The following is a 16,345-nucleotide window of genomic DNA, read 5'->3' on the forward strand; positions in this document are numbered from 1 at the left end:
CCAGTAAAAAGACCCGGTTGTCACAGCCAAATCTTCACATTGCACCTGTCAAACAGCCTCCACAATCCCAATCCAGTATTGAATCACAGGACTCAAATATGACTTACGAAGGTACGAGGTCAACAAACCCACCGAGTTATTCACCTGCGAGTCAACGGAGCCGTTACTCTCAGCCCAATCTGCCGACTTTGTTAATTCCTTACAGCGATATTAATCGATCTAGTGTGTCTACTGATCGACGGATACGGATGTCGCAGCCTACTTTAAACTCCAGCTTCTCAGGAATGAGTTTTACTAGTATGAAAGGTCATCGTTTGTCTTACTCTAGTCTCAGGACCTCTGGTGATAATAGTATTAATCTACCACCCCAAGAGGAACGTCTCTCGATACCTAATGTTCACTCAATGCAACTTGGTGACAATGTCAAGTACTACGGTGGACATCGTGGCTCGCGTCTCTCCCAACCTGATATTCGTCGGATGCTAAGAGCGCCTGATCCAAATAAACGTGAGCGGCTTTCACAACCTACTCTAGTAACAGGTGATTACTATCCGCCGCGTATGCAGCATCAGAGGTTATCACAGCCTTGTTTATTAACCACTTGGAACGAGAAACCTGTTGGATTGTTGTCTCCGATTAAACAAAAACGTTTTGGCCCGGCGGTTAAAATTAGTCAACGCGAAAGACTGTCTCAGCTAGACTTTGGAGCGAGATTTCATCATAAAGAGACTAAAACTAATCGCGATCGGTTTTCGATACCTGAACTAGAGACGCAGAATGATTTAAAACTTATTGCTGGGTCTCCAAAGCAACGGTTCAGTCTTGACAGTCAATTGAATCCAGATAACCGTGTAAGAAGATTGCTGCCAATAGCCAGTTCCCCAATTTTTGAACATGGATTTGGCAAAGATGGTAAAAATGGACATTTACATACTGAAGGACTAGAGAGTGTAATTGTTGCTACAGCAACTCCTCTGATGCCTTCAGCGGATCGACAATTTCTTGCGCCTATTCTGAAAACTCCAATCGGTCCTTTACCTAATCTACCAATTCCTTTGGTAACTTCTCCACGTGAGCGAATGTCTGTGCCGGAAATACGAAGTTCTAGTTTGCGAAGACTGCTCGATCCTCCTTCTAAACAACGACACAGCATCGCTGGTCTGCGTCAGCCGTTGGTTCACCAAGAAACTAGCCAAGAAAATGAAGAAAAAGACGGAGGAGTTGATCCGGTAAAGAAACCGGTAAAAATTGAACTGGAAAAAATGGATGAACAAGCTGAAATAGAAGACACCATCATCCAGCCTAAACATATTCAAAGACACTTCTCGTATACTTATGACACGAAAGACGAGCCTGCGGAAGTAATAGGTAAGCTCAGTGTTGCATTACCGAGAAAAAAGTATTTAGAAAGTAATTTCGATGAGAACGAGCAAGTTATTACAACAGTTATTGAAACTGAGATACCTATGATATTATCTAGTCCAAAGTATATGAAGAAAACTCATGTATACGCCAGCGAAGCGCCAAAGTGGATGAAAAAATGCCTCGAGAGTCCGAGTAAGAAACCTGAGACGGAAAAAAGTCACGTGTTAAAGCTTAATAACCAACGCAATACTCTAAAAACTAATAAGAGTCCAGATAAAATAACTAAAAAGAAAACAACTTCACCTTCGAAAAATGTTGCGCGCAAGAATCCAGGTATCAAGGAAAATATTATGGATGTTACGTCTTCAGTGACTTCGGTTATCATCGACGAGTGTAAAACAAGTCCCAAGGATACTTGTGTAAGAATCAAGTCATCGGGAAATGGAGAAAATAAATATGAAGTTGCTATTAATTCAGATTGGTCTGAAACGGATATTTGTAGATTGTATGGAATTGATTGCGATACAGACAGTGAAGATTCAACTTCAGTATAAAAATATATATCAAATATGTGTATATTTACTTTGTTAAGTTTAATTGTATTTATTTTTAAGGACCAAGACATTGTTTTACTTCTTTTGTGGACAGTGAATATTTTTAAAACAATCGTATCCGGCTTGGAAAACTTACACAGGAACCGAGCAAATTTATTATTATTATTAATAAATGTCTATAATTTTTATAAAAAGACACTGAAGGTATTATTTATGTATATATATTTATTAACAAAAACAATTTATGTGTACATGACAACAAAGGAATCTACGAAAATTCCGAAACAAAGTAATAAAAATCGTAATACTTCGGATATTTCCGTATCTGTTCGGCTACCGACGGTTTGTTTTCCAAGCCGAAGACATTAAATGGCACAAAAATAATTGTTTTTTATATTTATTTAATGTATCGACAGGCACGTTCGGAAGCATTTTATTATTTAAATACAAAAGATATAGAATTAATATTGTCGGCCAGCGTTAAATGTAACTATTTACAGTACGTAAATATTATAACAATAACTTTTTGTCAGAAAATATTATCAAAGACAAAGTTATTTAAGTACATAATTTTTTGTTTATAATTACAAAAAACTAATAATAGAAAAAATATATAAATATATATATATATATCAAATACTTTACTTAACATAATTATTTTTTTTGTACAAATATATATCATCATAGCAACAAGCTTATATTATTTAATATTTAAAAACGTTATCAAATACATACTTAAGTCTTTAATCTTATCGATTGATACCATTGTCGATGATATCCACTGATGGAGGGACTGCGTAAACAATCTGATCGCCTTCTTTTATAAAACTTGGTGTCGCCGTTTCTGGTCTCACTTCAATACGTAACATTTTACTTTTATTACCCACCATACATTTGAATCTTGCGTCGACAGTCACTTGCAGATCGTTACCTCTCAATCTAAACAATTAATAATTATCAAAACACCTGTTGCAAACAATGTAATCAACTAATTAATAAACTTACTGATAGTATCTGGTGCACAAAACACCAACAAGTTCTCCAACACGATTTTCTTTAGCGGTGATGGCGAAAATAAAGTCATTGCCCTTATTGGAATGGATGGTAATGAGTTGGTCTCTTCCTGGCGAGACACTGAGACCTGTTATTTCAGCAATAGGAATTCCTTTTTTCATCGACTTGAACTTTGAACTCTCTAATTTGTATATAGAGTGTTCAGTGACAACGAGAACACGATCGGCTTGTTTGTCAAATTTGTTTGTTTTTCTGATAAAGGCACTGAATAAAACAGTCTTAAAGTGATCAGTATTTTTTAAATTATTAATGGACGAATTAAAGACATTGTACTGTGAATTTTCATCAGGTTTAGCAAGATAATTTCCTTCCCATCGTCTCTCCTGACCCCAGTACTGTCTTTTTGGTCTGAGTGCAGCACCAGCAGCCATTTTTAGCCGTAATTGCGGCCAATCTTCACGTGGGATTACTCGTAGGATCATCCAAGCACGCCAACGTGCGTACATCATCTTCAGAGCAGGAATAACTGGTCTTATTGCATAATTTTCATGAGGCCACGGTAACAATTTACCATAATTACGCATTGTCTTGGCTGTTTTAAATGTTTTTTGTAGCTCACAAATATACGAACGTTGTTTGTAACGTCGATAGTGTTTGGCAATCACAAGTACAGCTTTCATTTTTTTGTATTTCATACGACAGAGATAACCACGCCATTGCTTTTGCAAGAGAACAACGATACCAGGTATCAAATCACTGCGGGCTTTCTCTAACGCAAACAGCGTTCGAGGCGAACGAATAAATATTTTAGTGTGCCCATACTTAACATCATGTGCGAAACCTTTCTCTTCCATCAGAGTACGCACCGCATCTTTGTCATTACCACCGCGGAAGTTCGGCCACGTGTATTGAGATATCATTTTGTATCGTTTCAAAAACCTGTCGTAACGCTGACGGTAAACAAATCCCGCTCTGCGGACCAAAATGTTTTCTAGTAATCCTAGATATCTTACTTGATGTTCAACTCTCTCCTCGTCAAACACCACCGGGGATTTAACTTCATTGGGTTTTATACATCGTACATAAAAAGGTTCCTTGCTGGTTAGATTTTTTACAAGAGATACTATTGAATTTTTGAATAATGTACCAGCAGTCAATGGTCTTTTTGTTGTCTGTCGAGTTTATTTATTTATTTATTTATTATAATTATTAATTTCCTTATAAAAAAAAAAAAAAGTAATAACTTACTTTCGCAATATTTTCAGCTCCTTCCGGCCACATGGAACTCACTATCTTATTGCCGCTATTATAGAGTAGTCTTTTAAAATCCTGGAACAAAGTGTCTTTATTTTTATCCAAGAAACCGTGAACATTGTAAACAACATCACCAGCGTAATGTTTTATTCTAAATTGGGTTTTATGCTGTAGTTCTTTATCCATCGGATTTAATTGCCGTGATGTAAAGTGCTTGTGATTAGCTAGTCGTTTATCCATCGCTTCGAGTAACAACTTTAATAGAAAAATAACAAAATAAATAATTAAATAAAAATAAAGATAATAAAAATAACTAACTAACCTCATCAGTAACTTTTCCGACATTCAGACAAGCTTCATCCATGATGGCAATCATCCCTTTGTGCGATTGCTCAACAAGCTCGCAAATAATCTGATTATTAAAGTACTCGACCGCCTGCCACGTGATGCCTTCCCGCTGGTACTCTTCTTGCTCGCGTTTTAGTACAAGCTCAATGAACAACTGTTGCAATTTTTCATTGCAATAATTAATGCAAAACTGCTCGAAGCTGTTGGTGTTAAATATTTCAAATCCATAAATATCTAGGACACCGATAAGAGTTCCCTTGTAACTTTTGTATGAATTTTTATCGTCAACGTTTATGGATCCGTTTATCCGCGACACGATCCATGAAAATAGACGTTCATAAATAGCTTTAGCAAGCGCATCTCGTCCGTACTCAGCTTCTACGAGGGTGTGATTCTTCTGCATTACTTCACCTCCAGCTGCAATAACTCGCTGAGACAAGGCCGTATTTAAATCATTCGGGCTTATGGATAATCGTTTAGCAGATTCATTTAACGCTCCTTTATTACCGATTACTAATTTATCATCCTCTAGTGTAAATGTTATATTTCCCTATTTTAAAATATATATATGAATAATAAATAATAAATATAATTAATAAGTACAAGTTGATTTACAACTTACAAGATGTAAAATACCAGCAATAATACTCCAGATTGTTTCTATTTCACTTAAATTAAATCCTAGAGTATTCATTGCTGAAATCACAGCTTTGTATTCACTTCTATCGCTGACATTTGTTTTGCTATCTTTACCATGGCTAGTGTAATAATATCTACCAGCATCAGCAATTAAACCTAATTTATTTAATTCATTTTCACTGCATCCATTTAGTAACTGAAATAAATTATTTAATTACTAGATATAGATATAACATATAACTTATCAATATTTATGATAACGAGAGATTATTTGGCTGTGGTACCTGGTAAAAACAATGAAAGTTGCGTTCACCTTTCTGCTGATAAACGACCCGTGATTTTTCCAACAGATAATTTGTTACGTGTCCGCCCAACGGATCGCCTTTGAAGTCAAAATTTATGTCCATATATTTACCAAACCGCGATGAATTGTCATTTCTGTTAGTCGTCGCATTGCCAAATGCTTCGAGAATTGAATTTGATTGAATTAAAATATTTTTAACTCTGTAAAAAAAGGAAAAATAAATAAATTACTTGAAATAAACTTACCTACTGTCTATTTAATTTTAAAAAATACCTTTCGATTTCATGTTGACCAGATAAATTAGTTATAGCAGCGATATATTTCATTATTATTTTACTCGCTTCCGTTTTACCAGACCCAGACTCTCCACTTATGACAATACACGTATCGCGACCCTGCTGTTTCATTTCGCGATGCACGGCATCAGCAATTGCAAATATATGAGGCGGATTTTCAAATAATTCTCTATCTATTTAAAAAAAAAAATTAATAATCATAATAATGAATAATTATATTTATATCACCTGCATTGAAAAGGAGCTTTAATGCAGAGTCAATTTAAGATTCTGCAGTCAATGCAGGTAATTATAGAAAATATAGTGGCCCGAAATAAAATGAGACTTCAGGGATCAACATAATTTTCGTCCGAAATCGTCTATTTTGATTTCTTGCCACCCAATATAATGTTAATTACTTTTATATTTATTTATTTGATCCCCTCCATAAATATTGGAGCTTCTGTATGGATTAACGCTTACGCAAACTTCTCCAATGTATGTATAATATTTACCTCCATTGAATCTAAAAAATAAATATTAAATAGTTTAAATAAATAAAAACCAAGTCGTTATAAAAAAGTTATTGTCACTTGGTTATCTCAATAGTCTAGTATTTTAAACTCAAAAGATAACATATCTCTTAACAATATATATATATATATAGATATATGTAAGGAAACAAATAAGTGAAAAAAGTGAGTCACAGATAGGCTGTGGCCTGAAGAATTATAGCGGTAATAGAAATACGTTATGGCTTGTGCTTTCAGGATAACTCCATATGATTTTAATCAACATATCATTAGTAATCTAATAACAATAATAATTATTGATATTATTAATATGCAGACCAAGACATCATGACTAATATATTTCAAGTGTAAAAGGTCTGGAGATGCATATACTTGAAGATGACGAGTCATGAGTCATTAAAAGTGTTGTCAGTAGGTCAAAAATAAATAAATATACCAAAGCATCAAGGTCTTGAAAAAAAGAAAATTTATAAATTTATTATTCTTAAAAATACAAAACATTTGAATTGGCTGGTAAAATAAATTTTATTTATTGGCCACACCCTAGGGGATACAAAAATAAAAAAATAATAAATTTAATGATAATAATAATTATGATGATGATGATGATGATGATGGAAGCGTGGTACGTTAATTAAATTTGAATTGATTATAAGCTTTGGTAAGAGTAATTGGATATGTAAAATATAAATAAGATGTCGAACCTGATGCGAAGGTTATCAACTACTTTGGAGACAGTTATTTCGTCCAGGAGAACAAAATCACCGATTCCTACTGATTCTTCTTGAGCCATTATTATTTTATTATTTTTTACTTATACACTTTTATATAATTAGGTTTTATTAATTAATTGTAAGTATTTACTGGAATGTTAAATTAACGAGTTAAATATTTAATTTTAATTATTTAAAATATTATTGTCGGCAGACATTTGGAGAACAAGCCGCGAAAAGCAACAAGACCGACAACAACGGGTGGTGGTTGTATTCGAATAGGAATCAGTTGGAACTGTCCACGACAATCCCACCTGACTATTTATGTATACAAGTACCAGTAACTGACATTAACTCACACATAAACAGGCTTTACTCACACACACACGAGCCAAAATAATAATCAACATAAAGATAACAGTGAGAATGTTGTCAACAATCTAGGGAACTTTAATAATTGAGGTTTTGTACCAGGTGCCGACAATCAAGAACTTACCAATTGCGGAAGTTGAAATAAAAGGAAGTGAAAGTGCCTCTTGCTTCTGTCTCCCTTCCACAATATATATAAATATAGTATATAAATAAATGACCTTGTGGTTGATAACGATATAAATTTGTTTATTATAAAATAGTAACAAATATACTAGGTGTAGGATGATCCTGAAGTAGGCAGACATTTAAAAATTTTTGAATTTTCGTTTTTCAATAAATCAACTGCAAAAAAATAATATAAAAATATGCACATGTAGAAAATTTAAAAAACTACAGGTGCAATTTTTTCAAATATTTTTTTTTTATGGTTTATCGTCTAAAACAAAATCCAAAAATTATTAGACGTCTGCTAACTTCAGTATCATAGGTGTAGGTGCTAAAAAGTAGTTGGTTTATTAGTAATTAATAAGAACACTTGAGGCGTTGCTGTCAGTTTTTCCCAGTTTTTCCTTGGTCCGATGGTGGCGTTGAGGTAGCTTTGTTTCCATTGGTGGTCAGCAGAGGCGTGACCGAGCTCATTAGACCGCCACAGTGGTATGCTAATTGCTAAGTATGGTCAACGATTCATTCGTCAGACAACTGCTAAGATGCGAACACGCATAATAATTGGACTTGAATAAATATCAATATATATTTGTAAAATAATCAGTGTGCTATCAATTAATAAAACCCAATCTCTTTCCCTAAAAACACTACAATAACCTATAAATTTTTGGTAATCAGTACATAAATTTTGTGATATATTTAGTAATTAATAAATGAAATCATGAAGAAGGAACGCACTGCTGACAATTGTCGGCCCTTTAAATTATAAGTATCTTATTAGTATTTTTAGAATAAATAATTATTTTAAAAATGAGTGGTTATTTTGACATAAATATTTTAATAATTTTACAGCCCATCAAATACTCAGTTTAACCGGAATAAGTTTCCAACGAAAAAGTATTATTGTAAGTGTTATTATAATTAATTAAATAATATTTATTGTTATTGTCAATTTACTATATTTATTTTTTTATCTTTAGGGTTTTGTCGAACTAACGATAGTTCCATTGAGAGATAGTTTAAGACTTATTAAACTAAATGCCCGGCAATGTAGAATTTATCGTGTATCTTTAAACGATACAATAGAAGCTCCATTCCAATACTTTGATCCGTTTTTGGATATTTGTCAAGGCGATGGCAAGCAGTAAGTTATCATTATTATGATAATAATTAAATATATAAAAATCTAATGTTGATTTTTATAAATAGAAGGTCGCTGGAATTTTTTTCAAACATGCACTTGGCAGCAGCACAGAAAGTTGATCCAGACAACAATAATGGCGAGCTTGTTATCCAAATTCCACCTGAAGCAGCTCACTTAATTGCTGAAGGTCGTAATTTGAGAATAGGAATTGAATTTTCACTTGAACAACCAGAGGGTGGTGTTCATTTCGTTTTACCTGATTGTGAAGGAACATTAGCTGAAGTAATTATAAATTTTATTTGTTTATTTATTTATTTATAAGAATGTATTATTGATTATGATAATGATTATACCAGAGAGGTGCCCATATGTATACGTACAGCTATGAAAATTCGTCAAGGCTTTGGTTCCCGTGCGTGGATAGTTTTGCTGAACCGTGTACTTGGAAATTGGAATTCACTGTCGATGATTCAATGACTGCAGTTTCATGCGGTGATTTAGTTGAAATTGTTTATACGCCTGATATGAGAAGAAAGACATTTCATTATGTCTTGAACACTCCAGCTTGTGCTCCAAATATCGCTCTAGCTGTTGGGTAAATAAAAATTTAATTGATAAAAAAGTTTTATATGATATTTATTGTTTAGTTATTTAATTATTATTATTTTTCAGGCCGTTTGAAATTTATGTTGATCCAAATATGCATGAAGTGACTCATTTTTGTCTGCCGCATCTTCTCCCGTCGCTTAAAGTATCGGCAAAGTATATGCATGAAGCATTTGAGTTTTATGAAGAAACATTGTCCAATAGATATCCATACTCGTGTTATAAACAAGTATTTGTTGATGAAATTGATGAAGATATAAATGCATATGCAACAATGAGTATTTTAAATACAAATTTATTACATTCGACGGCAATAATTGATCAAGTTTACGTAACTAAAAAAGCAATGGCTCAAGCAATCGCTGAACAATTTTTTGGCTGTTTCATTTCAATGCAAAATTGGTCTGATATTTGGCTACCCAAAGGTATTTCTACATATTTGACTGGATTATATGCGAAAAAATGTTTTGGTAATAATGAATATCGTGATTGGATTCATTCGGAATTGCAAGAAGTTGTTAAATATGAAGAAGAATTTGGGGGAATTATTTTGGATCCTTCTCAGCCACCGACACCACTTCCAATATCTAATAATACACCAGCTCCAACTCCACGTGTTCCAGACCCTGGATTTTATTTTCCTATACGTAATTTACATACAATGTCGCCAAAATATATCGAGGTGTTGCGTAAAAAAGCTCATCTTGTTATACGGATGTTAGAAAATCGTATTGGTCAAGAATTACTTTTGCAAGTGTTTAATAAACAATTGTCATTGGCAGCAAATGGAGCTCAACAAAAAATAGAATCTGGTCTTTGGCCACAGATGTTAATTAGCACAAATGTTTTTACAAAAGCTATTTTTACAGTTACTGGTAAAGATATGGCAGTATTTATTGATCAGTGGGTAAGAACTGGTGGTCATGCCAAATTTAGTTTGAGTTTCGTGTTTAATCGGAAACGTAATACTGTAGAATTAGAAATTCGTCAAGATGCAACCCATCAGCGAGGTATTAGAAAGTATGTGGGCCCACTTTTAGTTAATATTCAAGAGCTTGATGGCCCTTTCAAGCACACATTGCAAATTGAAGGAACTGTAGCTAAAGCAGATATTACTTGTCACAGTAAAAGTCGTCGTAATAAAAAGAAAAAAATTCCACTTTGTACTGGAGAAGAAGTTGACATGGATTTATCAGCCATGGATGACTCACCTGTACTATGGATTCGTTTAGATCCAGATATTACTCTGATGCGAGCTGTTCACATTGAACAGCCTGATTATCAATGGCAGTATCAATTGAGACATGAGCGAGATGTCACAGCTCAAGTAGAAGCTATTGAAGCATTACAAAATCATGCAACACTTGCTACACGTCAAGCTCTTACTCATACTATTGAAAATGAACATTGTTATTACAAAATACGTTTACGTGCTGCTCATTGTCTTACAAAAGTCGCAAATGCAATGGTTGGTAACTGGGCTGGACCTCCAGCTATGCTTACAATGTTTCGAAAACTCTATGGATCAGCTTCTTGCCGAAGAATAGTTAAACAAAATAATTTCACTAACTTTCAACATTACTTTCTACAAAAAACAATGCCAGTTGCTATGGCTGGTCTTCGCAATAATCATGGAATTTGTCCGCCAGAAGTACTTACTTTTCTCATGGATTTATTCAAATACAATGACAACAGCAAAAATCGATACTCGGATAATTATTATCGTGCTGCATTGATTGAAGCTCTTGGAGCAACGGTTACTCCGGTTATCAGTGTTCAACAAGGAACATCTATTAATTCAGAGTCACTATCTGTTGACACTAAAGCTATTCTAGAAGAAGTTACAAGGCACTTAAATCTTGAAAAATTATTGCCCTGTTATAAGTATACCGTTACCGTTGCGTGCCTCAGGGTAATAAGGATACTACAAAAATATGGGCATTTGCCGAGTAATCCCCTTTTATTCAAAGCATACGCTTCTTATGGTCAATTTATTGACGTAAGAATCGCTGCTCTTGAGGCTCTGGTAGACTTTACAAGAGTTGATGGTAAATGGGAGGATTTAGAATTTCTTTTGGACATGGCAGAAATGGATCCACATCCAGGAGTACGTCACAGACTTGTCAGACTAATGGTTGAAACTCCGCCATTTGACAGATCTATTAAACATCGTCTAGATCGTCCAGAACTAGTTGACAGAATTTGGAATCTCATCAATGGAATGTTGTCACATGATTCTAAATTAAGATGTGATTTCGTTGATTTATATTATACATTGTATCGTTCTAAACGACCGCTTTGTCTTCCCATTCCTGAACTTGCGGGTATTTTAAAACCCAAAAAAGTCGGGCCACCCGCAGAATCTGAATCCATCATCCCACCAGTTACTAAGCCAGCTCAAGATATAATTGATCTGGAGCTGCCGAATGCAAATACTCCAATAAAAAGGAAACATTCACCTATAAGAGAATCTATCCAAGGAATAACTGGCGGTCAAGAACCTAAACGTGCTAAAACATCTGAAACATCTGAAGACAATAAAGTTAAGTCCGAATATTATAGTGATAATTCAGCGTCACTACCAGGTCTTACGGGTACCGCGCCAGCTGGACCTGTCGGTTTTGAGCCAGGAATGTTTAAAAAAGAGTCTGATGATCATAAACCCAAAGGCGATTCCAACAAGGTAATTTTATATTTTATTATTTTTTTATCTAATTTAGTAATTACATGTTTCATTATTTTATTGTTGATATTTTACAGATGAAAAAAAAGAAGAAAGATAAGAAGAAACATAAACACAAGCACAAGCATAAACATGACCACAAACACGGAAAAGACAAAGAAAAGAAAGATAAGGACAAGAAGAAAGAGGACAGAGGTAAAGACAAGGACAAAGAAAAGGACACCAAGGATAAAGACAAAGAGGCAACAAATTTCAAACTTAGAGAAGAAACGCTGTCATCTAATAGCTCTAGTCCAAGTCCTGAACCGACGAATAATAATGAGTTTCTGTATCCATAAAAATTTCATTATTTTTTTATTAAGTCTGGTAACTTATTATCACAAGTATTTTTTTAGGTTTACTTATAATTACATTGTAAATATATTTTTTATAAATGAATAAGGATAATAAATTTATACATATATGTTTAACTTAGAGATTTTAATGGGCTACTTTTCATAATAAAAACATATACGGCATCCTCCCTGATTCATTAAAATTTTAAATCTTATAAATGTCAATTTAAAAAAGCTTCCATTTTTAGTAGGTATTCAAAAATCAGCATCCCATCCAGAAAAATCAATGTTAGCAATGTTTTCACGTTCTGCCGGAAATTTTTCGAAATTTTTAACATCTAAGTGGCTTTTGAGCTGTAATAATTTTTAATTAATTACCAACTTTCGTAATATACTAATTTCTAAAAATTATACTATCGATTTAAACTACTAACCTTTGGTTCAAGTGGCGAGCGCATCGTTCTATTCCTCAATGACTTCCAGTCAAACAGTTTAAACCATCTTAATAATAAATTAAAAAATTTACATGTAAAATCTTTTATTATTATTAAATATATCATTTCATTCTATCAACATATCAACTCACTTATGATTCCGTATATCCATGATACCGTTCCGTAAATATCCCAGTCGTTCAACGGATTTATCAGCCAATAGTTTACGAATAATATCCACGGCATTCGGTTTCATATACTCCGGGAATCTAACATCATTGATACCGCCTTTAATAATTTTATTGTAGAGACGTAATTTATCATTATCTTCAAACGGTAGTTTTCTTGTTAATAACTCATATATTACAATTCCTAATGCCCAAAAGTCTACAGCCCTGAAGTTTTATTTAAATAAATAAATTTTTATCAATCAATATAGGGGAGGGTGGGGCAGAGCGGCCCCCCTGAAATTTTGATCAAAAAAAAATTTTTTTTTTTTTCGACTAATTACTATAAATTCAATATGTTTGCGCATTTTTATCCCTACGCATGACATTTGGGGCAAAATGGACAAGCCCAAAATTTCGAAAAAGTGATTTTTTCATATTTTTATCATCAAATTAAAAAAAAATTAGTATAATTCCACATTTCTAGCCCTACGCATAACACCTGGGGCAAAATGGACCAGCCGAAAGTTCCAAAAAAATTTTTTTTTCATATTTTTCGGCCGTTTCTCGATGTAAGAGGCAAATTTGGTCACTAAAAATTTATAAAAATAAAATTTTTTTTTTTAGTTGATAAATTTTTGAAATAAAGTAAAACTATAGAATTGATTTTTTTTTTTTATTAAATAACAATTATTAATTAAGGTAATCGCGAGTGAACGATTTATTACACTTTAAAAAATTTTTTTCGAGTAATATAAAACCAAAAATAGTTGTCAAGAGAAAGAAATACATTCTTAATGATAAAAACAATTTAAAAAAAAAAAAACGAAAAAAAAAATTTTTTTATCACTTTTTGGAGGGGGGCCGCTCTGCCCCACGAAAAAAAAAATTTTTTTTTCAGAATTTTGGCAAAATGTCCATAAATTTGTTCGAAATAGGACAAAAGTAAAGTGATCTTATGGTTGAAAGCCACAAAAAATAATAATTGGCTTAGGGGGGCCGCTCTGCTCCACCCTCCCCTACAAATATTTCGACTAAATAAACTATAAACCTATCGTGTCCTTCTTTTAAAATTAGTTCTGGAGCCATGTATTCAGAAGTACCAACGAAAGACCACGTTTTGTAAGGACCTATTCTCTTGCTCGTACCAAAATCAGTCTAAAAAATTGAATTATCATCAACATTAAGGATAAACTCAGCAAAACCGTGACCAAAAAAATATAATCAACGAACCAATTTGGCATATCCATGACTGTCTAGTAAAATATTGTCTGGTTTTAAATCCCTACAAATAATATCAAGCGAATGTAAATGATCTAAAGCTTCGACGATACATCCTGTTATAAATTTAGCCGCTGAATTGTTAAATTTTTCATTTCTGTAGATAATCGTTCGGAGATCACCACCCAAACATGCTTCCATTAGTAAATAAACGTACTTGGGATCTTTAAATGTCTTATACAATCTGTATAACAGAATCAGTATTATAAAAAATTTTTAATTTTATTTAATTTAATTGTACTTACTTGCAAATGAATGGTGAAGTAGACGCTTGCATAACAAACTTTTCATTTAAAATATATTTTTGATAGTTGAATTTGCATATAAGACTTTTAGAAATTTTTTTTAACGCAAAACTCATATTTGGAATTGATTTACTTGTAACTAATAACACTCTGCCAAAACTTCCTTTACCAATAACACTTTGAATATTTAAATCTGACAATTTTAAATCTGGATATTCAGTTTTCCATTTAATATGCAGGGATTTTTTACGTTCCTCGTACTCTGCAGTCCAATCTCTTTTTTTAATCGACTCCAAATCTCCAAGATAATTTAAAAAAGTCCTAAAACCAAAATTATTTATTACTAATAACTCAATACTTGACTTGTCAATCGATTTAAAGTGTGATAAAATAAAATTACTTTCTATCAATAATCAGACATTCAACTCCAGGTGCACCAGCAACAAAACTAGCGACACTAGCTTTTCTTACGTTATTTTTATTTGCATAAAGTGAGTTTTCTCCAAAATATTCACCTTTATCTAATACAGTAATTGTTATTTCTTGACCTTCCATAAATTTCGTAACCTTAACGTGTCCACAATTTACAATAAAAAATTTATCGCCAGTCTCTCCTTCATCTACAATACAAGTTTCGGCAGGAAAAAATCTTACGTACATCAAATCAGATATTTTTCTCAATACATGACTCGAAAGATCTCGAAGAAATGATATTTTACGTAACATTTCAATATTATCTTCTGCTATCCTTTCAATATCATTTTTTATCGCTGTTTGATATGATTTTCTATCCAATACCCAAACTTTTCCGCTTTCTTTTACTGAAAAAAAATTCAAATTGATCAACAAATAATTTATTTTTTAAATTCAAAGTGTTTAGGGAGGGAAAAAAATGGCCACCAATCACAAGAGAGGATTTCAAAATGTCCCTAACCTTTATGATATAGCAATTTAGTGGTAAACTATCACAATCACATCAACAACATTGTAAGTACATTTAATTAGGTAATTAATTAATTATATGATTACCATCTATAGAAGCAAATCGTTTAGCATTATAGAGTAACGCAAGTTCTCCAAAGACAACGCCAGGACCAAATGATCCTTGATATTTTTCTCCTTTATAAATATCAAAAATCCCCTCCTCTGATACATAAAGATGATATCCTACATCACCTTCATTAATTAAACGAGTTTTTGGTGGAATATCCTGGGGATACATTGCGCTTATCAATGCGTCTGTTTGAGTATCATTGAGATTACTCAAGAAATCGTTACTCTTTATTGCATCGCGCAATTTTGACTTTGTTCTATTTGAAATAATATTTATTAAATTTTTAAAAATTAAAATAATTATTTTAAAATAATTACTCTGTAGTTTTTTCATAAGCAGTCGGTGTTTTTGAAATTCTCGCGTGTTCTCCAAAAATATCGTCCTTACGGACATTAGACAATCGTCTGTATACCTGTTGCTCATCATTATTATAATCATAATTATTATTATTATTATTATTATTATTATTGTTATTATCTACTTTATTAGCCTTTTTTTTCGTAAGATCAAAATTCCACTTGGATTGACACAGTGACGATCGACAACACAAAAACTTCATTATTAGTTTCACTCATAACATTAAATACACTAAATATTTAATTAGAAGTAATAAAAATTAAAATTAAATCAACGAGATAATAGAATAGTCATAAGTGTTACATATCGACTGACAATCTATCTAATAGTGTAGAATTTTCTGTACAATTCATCGTTATCTGATAACGTATATGTTATAACACAACACAAGGTTACGGATATCGACAATCAAATAAGGGACTCTAATTTTTATATCACTTAGATTAGTGCTCTGATTATTAAATATCAACTAATAAATTTTTAACTCTCAATAATATTTATAT

At 32.7% G+C, this 16,345-nt stretch overlaps 4 protein-coding genes across 5 annotated transcripts; 2 read left to right on the forward strand and 2 right to left on the reverse strand.

The window, feature by feature from the left end:
• Positions 1-98: 98 nt before the first annotated feature.
• Positions 99-1,950, forward strand: LOC130665511 (uncharacterized). The gene has a single exon (XM_057465938.1). The coding sequence runs from the start codon at positions 99-101 to the stop codon at positions 1,917-1,919; it is 1,821 nt and encodes a 606-aa protein (XP_057321921.1). The 3' UTR covers positions 1,920-1,950.
• A 718-nt stretch (positions 1,951-2,668) lies between these two features.
• On the reverse strand, positions 2,669-7,315 carry LOC130665504 (unconventional myosin ID). The gene is made up of 9 exons (XM_057465929.1): positions 6,991-7,315; positions 6,173-6,279; positions 5,752-5,947; positions 5,459-5,678; positions 5,158-5,370; positions 4,510-5,085; positions 4,182-4,442; positions 2,925-4,105; positions 2,669-2,858 (listed from the first exon to the last, which is right to left on the reverse strand). Exons 1-9 carry the CDS (start codon positions 7,077-7,079, stop codon positions 2,669-2,671), a joined length of 3,033 nt encoding a protein of 1,010 aa, XP_057321912.1. The 5' UTR covers positions 7,080-7,315.
• A 630-nt stretch (positions 7,316-7,945) lies between these two features.
• LOC130665502 (transcription initiation factor TFIID subunit 2-like) lies at positions 7,946-12,437 on the forward strand. The gene is made up of 7 exons (XM_057465926.1): positions 7,946-8,301; positions 8,387-8,441; positions 8,517-8,680; positions 8,746-8,962; positions 9,037-9,275; positions 9,353-11,969; positions 12,047-12,437. The coding sequence occupies exons 1-7, from the start codon at positions 8,258-8,260 to the stop codon at positions 12,305-12,307; spliced, it is 3,597 nt and encodes a 1,198-aa protein (XP_057321909.1). The 5' UTR covers positions 7,946-8,257; the 3' UTR covers positions 12,308-12,437.
• Positions 12,305-16,178, reverse strand: LOC130665508 (cGMP-dependent protein kinase, isozyme 1-like). Of its 2 annotated transcripts, XM_057465936.1 has the most exons (10): positions 15,967-16,178; positions 15,803-15,897; positions 15,461-15,741; positions 14,832-15,252; positions 14,432-14,752; positions 14,139-14,370; positions 13,957-14,063; positions 12,891-13,133; positions 12,739-12,805; positions 12,305-12,658 (listed from the first exon to the last, which is right to left on the reverse strand). In XM_057465936.1, exons 1-10 carry the CDS (start codon positions 16,042-16,044, stop codon positions 12,560-12,562), a joined length of 1,944 nt encoding a protein of 647 aa, XP_057321919.1. In that variant the 5' UTR covers positions 16,045-16,178; the 3' UTR covers positions 12,305-12,559. The 2 variants fall into 2 exon arrangements, with proteins under 2 accessions (XP_057321919.1, XP_057321918.1); XM_057465935.1 differs by having other exon boundaries at positions 15,803-16,178.
• Positions 16,179-16,345: the final 167 nt, after the last annotated feature.

The sequence above is a fragment of the Microplitis mediator genome, chromosome 3 (genome assembly GCF_029852145.1).
Source record: "Microplitis mediator isolate UGA2020A chromosome 3, iyMicMedi2.1, whole genome shotgun sequence".
In the NCBI taxonomy this organism is placed as follows: Eukaryota; Metazoa; Arthropoda; class Insecta; order Hymenoptera; family Braconidae; genus Microplitis; species Microplitis mediator.